Raw genomic sequence first — 12,311 nt, forward strand, 5'->3', positions numbered from 1 at the left:
AAGATTAGATTTCGGAACTTGTGGTTGGATCGTGGAGAATAAATACATAAGAATGTGTATTGTGCGGTTTCCTCCCTGGTTTGTGCATGAGGGTCTTCTACTTTCTGATAATTATATGTGTTCAAATTTCCGTTTGTCATGCTGATTGGTCAAGTTTTTTTTCTATTTGCTCTCTCGCCAAGCTATTGGTATAAATAGAGGGGTTGGCAAGCTTTGAGCTGGCCACATTGTCACTTGTGTCTCTATGCTTCTCGGCCTCCATCAGCTGATGACTGTCTAGTAAGGAACAAACTGTGTGAACTTTGTACATTTAAACATGTGCACCCTCCACTGATCTTTATATGTTTGTCTTGTTGCTTGCAGGCCCTGGATGAAGAATACTTGAAAGTTGATGCACAGTTTGGGGGTGTTGATCAGAGGAAAATTTTTACATTTGCTGAAAAGGTAGAAATTTATATTGGAACAATCTCTGTGCAGTTATTCTATTTTACTATTGCTGGTCAGTTATCAGTGGTGGAGGATTCTCGGGTGCTGGGTGTGGGTGGTCTTGTGACCACAAATATGCGCTTTGCATACTTTCGTCCACATTCCAACTAGACATGTCCAGTCTCACTCGGTACATTGGCACTGAGTGAGGGCGCGCATGCTAGTCGGCATGTGACCGCATGTATGCGCATCACATACTTGTGCCGCTCCTGGCACTATAGAACCATCACAGCGTATAATGTGCGCGATGTGAGGATTCACAAGTCTGCAGTCACATGGAGTGATTGCAGACTTGTATCCTAACTCCAGACAACCACTTCAGAGCTTCCATTTTGACCTTGCATGGTGTTCCATTTCATTGAGACCTCATTGAGAAGCTCCTTTTTATCACGTGTGATCAAAAAAAAGTTCCCAACGTCATCAGTATTCAGTAATCCTTTCATCAGTGTTTTGTTAGCCTTTCAATAGAAATTATTTAATTCCATAAAAAAAAAAAAATATGGTGACGCTTCTTCTATCCAGTGCAAAATGAACAGCACAGAGAGGGCACACTGATGATAGTGACTTTCACGGACCCATAGATTTGTACGGGTGATTTTAATTCATGAATCTGAAACTTCTCAATGATTTTTTTTTTTTCGGATGCACAGTCTGCAAAAAAACCCCAAATGTTGTCAGCCACATACACTATAAAGGGTTTGTGTTCTGTTCATAAAAGCCAGAGATGAAGAAGATTTCATGGTTCATATATGGACTGCAATGCCTGGATTGGCTGTGGGTCTCCCAACTCATAGACACATATAGTGCTGTAAGTTTGGTCCGGAGACGCGGGGTCAGTCCGGGCATTGTGGGAAGCTGGCCTTAAGGGAATATAGTGGATGCACATTTGGATCTTTCTGCCTACAGTTAAAAAGTACTTTACGACTCATGTCTTATATAATGTCGTCTGACTGTCAGGTTTCTAGTCCTCTCCATCTCCGTGAATCCGCTTTTTACTTAATGCTAATCAGATGGGTGGATCATGGAACCTTAATTGTATTAGCAGTGCCTCTCCATGTGCCTTTCCATGTTGAGCTTTTTAGAGCCACTGCTGTACGCCAGTCAGGACAGTTAAGGCAACCATTGGATGCCCTCCAGGTGTCATGCATGCTGAGAATCCCACACTGAGCAAGCCCTTTAACTTCCCTGAGTCATTCTTAGTCTAGTAATGGGGTTTCTTAGTCCATCTCTGGGCACAGAGGCTTAGGTGAAGGTGGACACTGTCACAGTCCCGTGAAAAGTCTTCTGCTCTGAGCATCATTTATAATCTACAGTCCAGGCCATTCTCGTAAACCCATGATAAACATTACCTCTGGTGAAACGACCCCACTGACACACCGAGTGCTTATGATCACTGTTGCCAGGATTGATTTTGGTGGACGTTTGATGAATGTTTTATGCAGGCGCAGATGCATGTTAACAGATCTTACACATATGCATGCCTACATGTCATTGAAAGCTGCTTATGTAAAGCGCCATGGAATAAATGGCGCTATAATAATAAATAATAATAATAATTAAAATCAAAGGGTTAGTCCAATTGTTGGATAGCGTTTGTAAATAGAATCCGTTTTACAATTTGCCATTTTTTACACTTTGATTACAGATGGTTGCCTTAGAGACCAACCACCACTGCAGAACATGTGCAGTACTCATCAGCTCTTTTACATTGGGCCAGTGTACTGTTGTGAACCTGGCCAGAATCACTGGAGCGTACTTTTAACGTTATCCCAGCCAGCTTCAATGTAGCACTTACAAGCAAGACAGCAGCGGCGGTTGGTCTCCTAGGCAACGAGCTAATAAAAGTGTTAATACCTCAAGAACAGCTTTGAAGTTTTTACAAGCCCTATCCGACAATATCCATTAATAAAAATGGGAATAACCCTTTAACACTAGGACTACCACACTGGTGACCCCCCCCCCCCCCCTCCAGAACTACCGAATGGAGTCATTTTGACTTCTGGCTTGTTTTTGTTTATTTTTAGAGTTTCTTGCTCCTGGTATTGTTGTAACTTTAATTTACAGAATGTGTAGAATGCAAAATAGCAAGAATATCGTCAGGCTTTAGGGCAGTTATTCTAGCCATATGAGCAATTAGAAAGACTGCAGGCCGTATTCTACAGAAATGTAGTCCACTCTAGCTGTATATGTCCTGTGTATGTCAAGCGTATTTGCAAAAATGCTAATTATTCTAAGCCAAAGCCAAAATGTATTTTTAACATACAAGTAAATGAAAACTAAAAGAAATAATAACATTCAGCCATAAAGACTTGCATAATATACACTGCTCAAAAAAATAAAGGGAACACTTAAACAACAGAATATTACTCCAAGTAAGTCAAACTTCTGTGAAATCAAACTGTCCACTTAGGAAGCAACACTGTTTAACAATCAATTTCACATGCTGTTGTGCAAATGGAATAGACAACAGATGTACATTATTGGCAATTATCAAGACACACTAATAAAGGAGTAGTTCTGCAGGTGGGGACCACAGACCACATCTCGGTACCAATGCTTTCTGGCTGATGTTTTGGTCACTTTTGAATGTTGGTTGTGCTTTCACACTTGTGGTAGCATGAGACGGACTCTACAACCCACACAAGTGGCTCAGGTAGTGCAGCTCATCCAGGATGGTACATCAATGCGAGCTGTGGCAAGAAGGTTTGCTGTGTCTTGTCAGGTTAGTGTCCAGAGGCTGGAGGCGCTACCAGGAGACAGGCCAGTACACCAGGAGATGTGGAGGGGGCTGTAGGAGGGCAACAACCCAGCAGCAGGACCGCTACCTCAGCCTTTGTGCAAGGAGGAACAGGAGGAGCACTGCCAGAGCCCTGCAAAATGACCAAATGGTCACAAATGGTTAGAAACCGACTCCATGAGGATGGTCTGAGTGCCCGACGTCCACAGATGGGGGTTGTGCTCACAGCCCAACACCATGCAGGACGCTTGGCATTTGCCACAGAACACCAAGATTGGCAAATTTGCCACTGGCGTCCTGTGCCCTTCACAGATGAAAGCAGGTTCACACTGAACACATGCAACAGACATGACAGAGTCTGGAGAAGCCGTGGAGAGCGATCTGCTGCCTGCAACATCCTCCAGCATGGCAGTGGTGCAGTAATGGTGTGGAGCGGCCTTTCTTTGGAGGGCCGCACAGCTCTCCATGTGCTCGCCGGAGGTAGCCTGACTGCCATTAGGTACCGAGATGAGATGCTCAGACCCATTATGAGACCATATGCTGGTGCAGTTGGCCCTGGGTTCCTGCTAATGCAGGACAATGCCAGACCTCATGTGGCTGGAGTGTGTCAGCAGTTCCTGCAAGATGAAAGCATTGAAGCTATGGACTGGCCCGCCCGTTCCCCAGAGCTGAATCCGATTGAACACATCTGGGACATCATGTCTCGCACCATCCACCAACGTCACGTTGCACCACAGACTGTCCAGGAGTTGGGGGATGCTTTAGTCCAGGTCTGGAAGAAGATCCCTCAGGAGACCATCCGCCGCCTCATAAGGAGCATGCCCAGGCGTTGTAGGGAGGTCACACAGGCACATGGAGGCCACACACACTACTGAGCATCATTTCCTTGTCTTGAGGCATTTCCACTGAAGTTGGATCGGCCTGTAACGTCATTTTCCATTTTGATTTTGCGCATCAATCCAACTTCAGACCTCCGTAGGATATTAGTTGTGATTTACATTGATAATTTTTAGGTTTTATTGTTCTCAACACATTCCACTAGGGGATCCCCTTTGAGAAAGCTGGACCGCGAAACGCGCGTCAGGGGAACCTAGGGAGGCTGTGGGAGACATCCCTACTCATGGGTAAGCGCTGATTTATTTGCAGGAGTTCTGGACCTATGGTTTATGGATTGTATCATAGAATTGTGACGGGCTGAGTCCTTGAATTCTGCTTGATCTGATTACAACTCTGCTGACCATGAGGGAATACATTTTGTCTCTCACTTAATCTCTAGTCTATCACTAGTTCTTTTCTTTGACCTCCTGTGTATTTGGGTCTACATTGGAATATGTATATTGATGTACTAGATGGTGGCCCGATTCTAACGCATCGGGTATTCTAGAATATGTATGTATGTATGTATGTATGTATGTATGTATATAGCAGCCACATAGTATATAGCACAGGCCACGTAGTATATAGGAGCCATGTAGTATATAGCAGACAAATACTACGTGGTCTGTGCTATATACTGTGTGGCTGCTATATACATACATACATACATACATACATACATACATACATACATACATACATACATACATACATACATACATACATACATACATACATACATATTGTAGAATACCCACTGCGTTAATACAGGCCACGCAGTATATAACAGTGGCCATGCAGTATATAACACAGCCCACGTACTATATAACACAGCCCACGCAGTATATAGCAGCCACGCAGTATATAGCACAGCCCCCGCAGTATATAACACTGGCCACGTAATATATAGCACAGCCCACAGTACATAGCAGCCACGCAGTATATAGCACAGCCCCCAAAGTATATAACACTGGCCACGTAATATATAACACAGCCCACACAGTATATAGCAGGCACGCAGTATATAACTTAGCCACGTTAGTATATAGCACAGAGATGTAGTATAGAACAGAGCCCACGCAGTATGTAACACAGCCCACGTAGTATATAGCAATGTGGGCACTATATGCGTGGTTAAAAAAAGACTTAAAATAAAAACTAAACATATACTCACCTTCCGAAGGCCCCTTGAAGTCCTGGCGCCTGTGTGCGGTGCACGCGGCAGCTTCCGGTCCCAGGGTTGGTATGAGCGCAGGACCTGTGATGATGTCGCGGTCACATGACCGTGACGTCATGGAAGGTCCTTCTCGCATAGCATCCTTGGCTCCAGAACCTGCCGCTTGCACTGCCGAGGACAGCTGGCGACGTCGGAGGGTGAGAATAACCTTTTTTATTATTATTATTATTATTATTATTATTATTATTATTATTCTTATTTGTAACATTAGATCTTTTTACTATTGATGCTGCATACGCAGCATCAATAGTAAAAAGTTGGTCACACAGGGTTAATAGCTGTGTAACCGGAGTGCGTTACACCACGCTCCGGTAATGCTGGCATTAACCCTGTGTGAGGGCTGACTGGAGGGGAGTATGGAGTGGGCACTGACTGCGGGGAGGAAAGAGCGTCCATTTTGCCGCTGGACTGTGCCCGTCGCTAATTGGCGTGGCAATGGTTGTGGGCGTTTTGCCACGACCAATCAGCGACTTGGATTTCCATGACAGACAGAGGCCGCAACCAATGAATATCCGTGACAGACAGACAGACGGAAGTGACCCTGAGGCTATGTTCACACGATGCGGTTTTTGCTGCGGATCCGCAGCGGATTTGCAGCTGCGGATCCGCAGCGGATTTGCAGCTGCGGATCCGCAGACGTTTTCCATGCAGGGTACAGTACAATGTTACCCTATGGAAAACCAAATCCGCTGTTCCCACGTTCCTTTTTTCCGCTGGAAAATCCGCGCTGATTTTCTGTGGAAAAAAAAAAGTAGCATGTCACTTCTTTCTGCGGATTCCGCAAGTGTTTTCCACCTGCACCAATAGGAAAGTGCAGTTGGAAAACTGCAGTGGAATCTGCAGGAGAAACCGCACAAAAAAACGCAGGGAAATCCACCGCGGTTTAGCACTGCGGGATTTCCAAATCAGGACCTGAAAAATCCGCAGAAAAAAAAGGATGGTGTGAACAAGCCCTTAGACAATTATATAGTAGACTAGATGGTGGCCCGACTCTAACGCATCGGGTATTCTAGAATATGTATGTATGTATGTATGTATGTATGTATGTATGTATGTATATAGCAGCCACATAGCATATAGCACAGGCCACGTAGTATATAGGAGCCATGTAGTATATAGCAGACAAATACTACGTGGCCTGTGCTATATACTATGTGGCTGCTACATACATACATACGTATGCGTATGCTGCATACGCAGCATCAATAGTAAAAAGTTGGTCACACAGGGTTAATAGCTGTGTAACCGGAGTGCGTTACACCACGCTCTGGTAACGCTGACATTAACCCTGTGTGAGGGCTGACTGGAGGGGAGTATGGAGCGGGCACTGACTGCGGAGAGGAAAGAGCAGCCATTTTGCCGCCGGACTGTGCCCGTCGCTGATTGGTCGTGGCAATGGTCGTGGGCGTTTTGCAATGAACAATCGGCGACTTGGATTTCCCTGACAGACAGAGGCTGCGACCAATGAATATCCGTGACAGACAGACGAAGTGACCCTTACACAATATTGATGTATTTGTACACATCTATATATATGAGGCATCATGATTACTCGCTAATCCCGCCCCTTGCACAGTAGCTCCGCCCCACCACATCACCACACATAATCCCGTCCTCCACCCCATTACCACACACAATCCCGCTCCCCCACCACATTACCACACACAATCCCGCCCCCCACCACATTACCAGACACAATCCCGCCCCCCACCACATTACCAGACACAATCCCGCCCCCCACCACATTACCACACAATCCCGCCCCCCACCACATTACCACACAATCCCGCCCCCCCACCACATTACCACACACAATACCGCCCCCCCACCACATTACCATACACAATCCCGCCCCCCACCACATTACCACACATAATCCCGCCCCCCACCACCTCACCACACATAATCCCGCCCCCCACCACATCACCACACATAATCCCGACCCCCCCCACCAAATCACCACACATAATCCTGCCCCCCACCACCTTACCACACATAATCCCACCACATCACCAGACATAATCCCGACCCCCCCCCACCAAATCACCACAGAAAATCCCGCCCCCCACCACATTACCACACCTAATCCCGCCCCCCCACCACATTACCACAATTATTGTTATTAACTTTATTTTAAGTTAATTTACCACCTGTGTAAGCGCTATTGAATGTTGTCATTATTTACTTTAGTTTAATCACCAGCAGCGTTAATTAGATAGCAATGAGCGTGCCGAGCGTTAGCTGGCTGGAAACAGCTAGTTATTTATATTGAATAAAAATTTATATTTTTATAATGATTGGTGGGACATCTTGTTTACTCCATTTTGTTGTGTATAGATCTTTACTTATGTAAGGTCCAAATGTCACAGTATTGACATAGATGTAATAATGGTTGCCATGGCGACGATGATGTCATAAAGGTTGCCTCGAACAATCAGCGACGGGCACAGTCTGCCGCGAATTCTGGAATCATCATTGTCCATATACTAGATTGTGGCCCGATTCTAACGCATCGGGTTTTCTAGAATATGCATGTCCCCGTAGTATATGGACAATGATGATTCCAGAATTCGCAGCAGTCTGTGCCCGTCGCTGATTGTTCGAGGCAACCTTTATGACATCATCGTCGCCATGGCAACCATTATGACATCTATGTCAATACTGTGCCCTGGCGGCCTCGACCAATCAGAGACGCGGGATTTCCAGGACAGACAGACAGACGGAAAAACCCTTAGACAATTATATATATAGATATATATATATAGATAGATAGATAGATAGATAGAGAGATATATATATATATATATATATATATATATATATATATATATATATATTTAGATGGTGGCCCGAGTCTAACGCATCGGGTATTCTAGAATATGTATGCGTAGTGTATAGCACAGCCCACGTAGTATATTGCACAGCCACGCAGTACATTGCACAGCCCACGCAGTACAAATTGGGGACACACAGGTTAATAGCGGTTACGGAGTGCGTTACCCGCGGCATAACGCGGTCCGTTACCGCCGGCATTAACCCTGTGTGAGCGGTGACCGGAGGGGGGTATGCGGGCGCCAGGCACTGAGTGCGGGGAGTAAGGAGCGGCCATTTTCTTCCAGACTGTGCGCGTCGCTGATTGGTCGTGGGCGTTTTGCCACAACCAATCAGCGACTTGGATTCCATGAGAGACAGAGTCCGCGACCAATGAATATCCGTGACAGACAGAAAGACAGAAGGACAGACAGAAAGACAATTGTATAGTAGATATATATATATATATATATATATATATATATATATATATATATATATATATATTAGCTGAAGAGCCCGGCGTTGCCTGGGCATAGTAAATATCTGTGGTTAGTTATAGCACCTCACTTCTCTTATTTTCCCATCACGCCTCTCATTTTCCCCCTCACATCTCTCATTTTCTCCCTCACACCTCTCATTTTCTCCCTCACACCTCTCATTTTCACCCTCACACCTCTCATTTTCCCCCTCACTCCTCTTATTTTCCCCCTCACTCCTCTCATTCCCCCTAACACTTGTCATTTCGACCTCACATCTGTCATTTTCCGATCACTCCACTATTTGCACTCACACCTTTTCATTTTCACCTCACACCTCTCATTTTCACCTCAGTATATACATGTTTGTCATCTCCCTTATATATAGTATACACCTGTATGTCATCTCCTGTATATAGTATATACCTGTATGTCATCTCCCCTGTATATAGTATATACCTGCTGTGTCATCTCCCCTGTATATAGTATATACCTGTGTCATCTCTCCTGTATATAGTATATATGTGTGTGTCATCTCTCCTGTATATAGTATATGTGTGTGTCATCTCCTCCTGTATATAGTATATACCTGTGTGTCATCTCCTCCTGTATATAGTATATACCTGTGTGTCATCACCCCTGTAAATAGTATATATCTGTATGTCATCTCCTCCTGTATTAGACCTCGTTCACACGTTATTTGGTCAGTATTTTTACCTCAGTATTTGTAAGCTAAATTGGCAGCCTGATAAATCCCCAGCCAACAGTAAGCCCACCCCCTGGCAGTATATATTAGCTCACACATACACATAATAGACAGGTCATGTGACTGACAGCTGCCGGATTCCTATATGGTACATTTGTTGCTCTTGTAGTTTGTCTGCTTATTAATCAGATTTTTATTTTTGAAGGATAATACCAGACTTGTGTGTGTTTTAGGGCGAGTTTCGTGTGTCAAGTTGTGTGTGTTGAGTTGCGTGTGGCGACATGCATGTAGCGACTTTTGTGAGATGAGTTTTGTGTGGCGACATGCGTGTAGCAACTTTTTGTGTGTCGAGTTGCATGTGACAGGTTAGTGTAGCAAGTTGTGTGCAGCAAGTTTTGCGCATGGCGAGTTTTGCGCGTGGCGAGTTTTATGTGTGGTGCCTTTTGAGTATGTGCAAGTTTTGTGTGAGGCAACTTTTGCATGTGTTGCAACTTTTGTGCATGTGGCAATTTTTCCACGTGTGCAAGTTTTGCGTGTGGCGAGTTTTCCATGAGGTGAGTTTTGCACGTGTGGCGAGTTTTGCATGTGGAGAGTTTTGCGCCTGGCGAGTTTTGAGCGGCGACTTTTGTGTTTCAACTTTTATGTGGCGAGGTTGGTGTATGTGTGGTGAAATGTGCGCTGAGGGTGGTATATGTGTTCGAGCACGTGGTAGTGTGTGGCGCATTTTGTGTGTGTGTTCATATCCCCGTGGTGGTGTGGTGATTATCCCATGTCGGGGCCCCACCTTAGCAACTGTACAGTATATACTCTTTGGCGCCATCGCTCTCATTCTTTAAGTCCCCCTTGTTCACATCTGGCAGCTGTTAATTTGCCTCCAACACTTTTCCTTTCATTTTTTCCCCATTATGTAGATAGGGGCAAAATTGTTTGGTGAATTGGAAAGTGCGGGGTTAAAATTTCACCTCACAACATAGCTTTGACGCTCTCGGGGTCCAGACGTGTGACTGTGCAAAATTTTGTGCCTGTAGCTGCGACGCCTCCAACACTTTTCCTTTCACTTTTTCCCCATTATGTAGATAGGAGCAAAATTGTTTGGTGAATTGGAAAGCGCGGGGTTAAAATTTCACCTCACAACATAGCCTATGACTCTCTCGGGGTCCAGACGTGTGACTGTGCAAAATTTTGTGGCTGTAGCTGCGACGGTTCAGATGCCAATCCCGGACACACACACACACACACACACACACACACACACACACACACACACACACACACACACACACACACACACACACACACACACACACACACACACACACACACACACACACACACACATTCAGCTTTATATATTAGATATATGTATGTATGTACCGTGTTTCCCCGATAGTGAGACAGCGTCTTACTTTCTTTTACCACTCAAAAGTCCCACTATGTCTTACTTTCGGGGGGGGGGGGGGGGGGGTGTCTTACATTAGGAAAAAAAGGTTCGTTTTTTGTTTTTACCATAAAATTAACATTTATTAACAACCTGAACAGTATGGTATTCACCACAAAACAGTTTTATAAAAGCAAATGCCAAGAATGTCTTGTTACAACCGTATCATGACGGTATTTCTATGTATAACATGTAAAACAATGAAAAACGGTAAGAACAAACAGTCTGAATATGTTATACTGGAAGATAAAACAGATTTATTCCATGACAACCATGTCATCATCTTCAGGAACATCATCATAAACATCCACACTCTGAGGTTCCTGTGAATTTTCTTGGGACTCTCGGGACTCCATTTCCTGCTGAATCATTGGCCCATATCTCTCATGGGTAGCAACGGCACTGTCCTGAAATGAGCAGGTCTTGTCCAGGTAGCCAGCTCGTAGTGCATTTGCAACGCAGGTGTCAGTGATCTTACCCCATGAATTCTTAACCCAGTTCACAATCTCTGGCAGTCTGGGCTTCACAAAGTTCCCACGTACATTTCTCTCCATTCGGTTTTCAATGTAGTCATTGATTTCCGCACGCAGATAGTCCTTGAACGGCTTGTTAATGGCGATATCCAGAGTCTGGAGATAAGCCGTCATCCCTGCAGGAATCATGATTTGGTCGATTCTCCGCTCATGAAGGAAGTTTTTCATGGTTTTGGCGCGGTGTGTGCTGGCTGCATCCCAGATCAGCATCCCTCTTTTGTTCCCTCGCATAACAAGCGGCAGCATTAAATCAAGCCACTTCCTAATAACAGCTTGTGTGGCCCAGGCTTTTTCAGTTTCCAGCACATAAATGCCAGAAATCCGCTCAATCTTGTCCTTCTTGCCCTTTGCAATGAGTAGCGGTGTTACTTTAGTGCCATCCAGGCGAATCGCCAAAATGCAGGTGACACGTGCACTTTCATAAGCGGTGGAGGGAACGTACACTGAGGAGGCACCTCGTTGATCAATGGTGGTTTGAGCTGCTTGGCACATGAACACGGCAGTTTCATCCATGGCGATCATGTTGCAAAGACTGTATTTAGAGAAGTCAATGTCATCCACAAACTTCTTGTAGGCAAATGCACGTTTAACAATCTCAGCATCTTCCAGCCTAAAGAGGGTTGTGGATCTTCTCAAAGACAGGTCATTGCGTTCAAGAAAGCTATCCACCCAGTGCTGTGATGCTTTGAATTGTTAAGGGGAAATGTTAAACTGTGGTGCCACTGCAAGGGCATACTCCTGAATCAGAGCCCTGGTCACCACCAATGTCTTTGCTCTCCTGTCTGCAACCCACTCAGAGACCAGGCTTTCCAGCTTTGTATACATTGGTTGCCGACCACATCCAATCTTGCGCTTTTTAGCCATTCCGCTCTCCACTTTTTCACTCAGGTTAGTGTAGTCTGCACGCCATTTTTGGACCAGTCGGTGATCCAACATTTTCTCCTTGCAGAACTCCACTACATTTTTGCCCCAAGATTCTTCGACAATCGCTTTTTTATATTCCACGGT

At 45.0% G+C, this 12,311-nt stretch overlaps 2 protein-coding genes across 2 annotated transcripts in view; one reads left to right on the forward strand and one right to left on the reverse strand.

The window, feature by feature from the left end:
• The window catches only part of S100PBP (S100P binding protein), a 108,311-nt gene that overhangs the window by 88,114 nt on the left and 7,886 nt on the right, over positions 1-12,311 (reverse strand). The gene's annotated exons all lie outside the window — the stretch shown is intronic.
• Positions 1-12,311, forward strand: part of YARS1 (tyrosyl-tRNA synthetase 1) — an 89,294-nt gene that overhangs the window by 24,509 nt on the left and 52,474 nt on the right. The window contains exon 6 of the mRNA XM_077295990.1: positions 364-444. Coding sequence (XP_077152105.1) covers positions 364-444 — 81 coding nt within the window. The remainder of the gene's footprint in view (positions 1-363; positions 445-12,311) is intronic.

The sequence above is a fragment of the Ranitomeya variabilis genome, chromosome 3 (assembly GCF_051348905.1).
Source record: "Ranitomeya variabilis isolate aRanVar5 chromosome 3, aRanVar5.hap1, whole genome shotgun sequence".
In the NCBI taxonomy this organism is placed as follows: Eukaryota; Metazoa; Chordata; class Amphibia; order Anura; family Dendrobatidae; genus Ranitomeya; species Ranitomeya variabilis.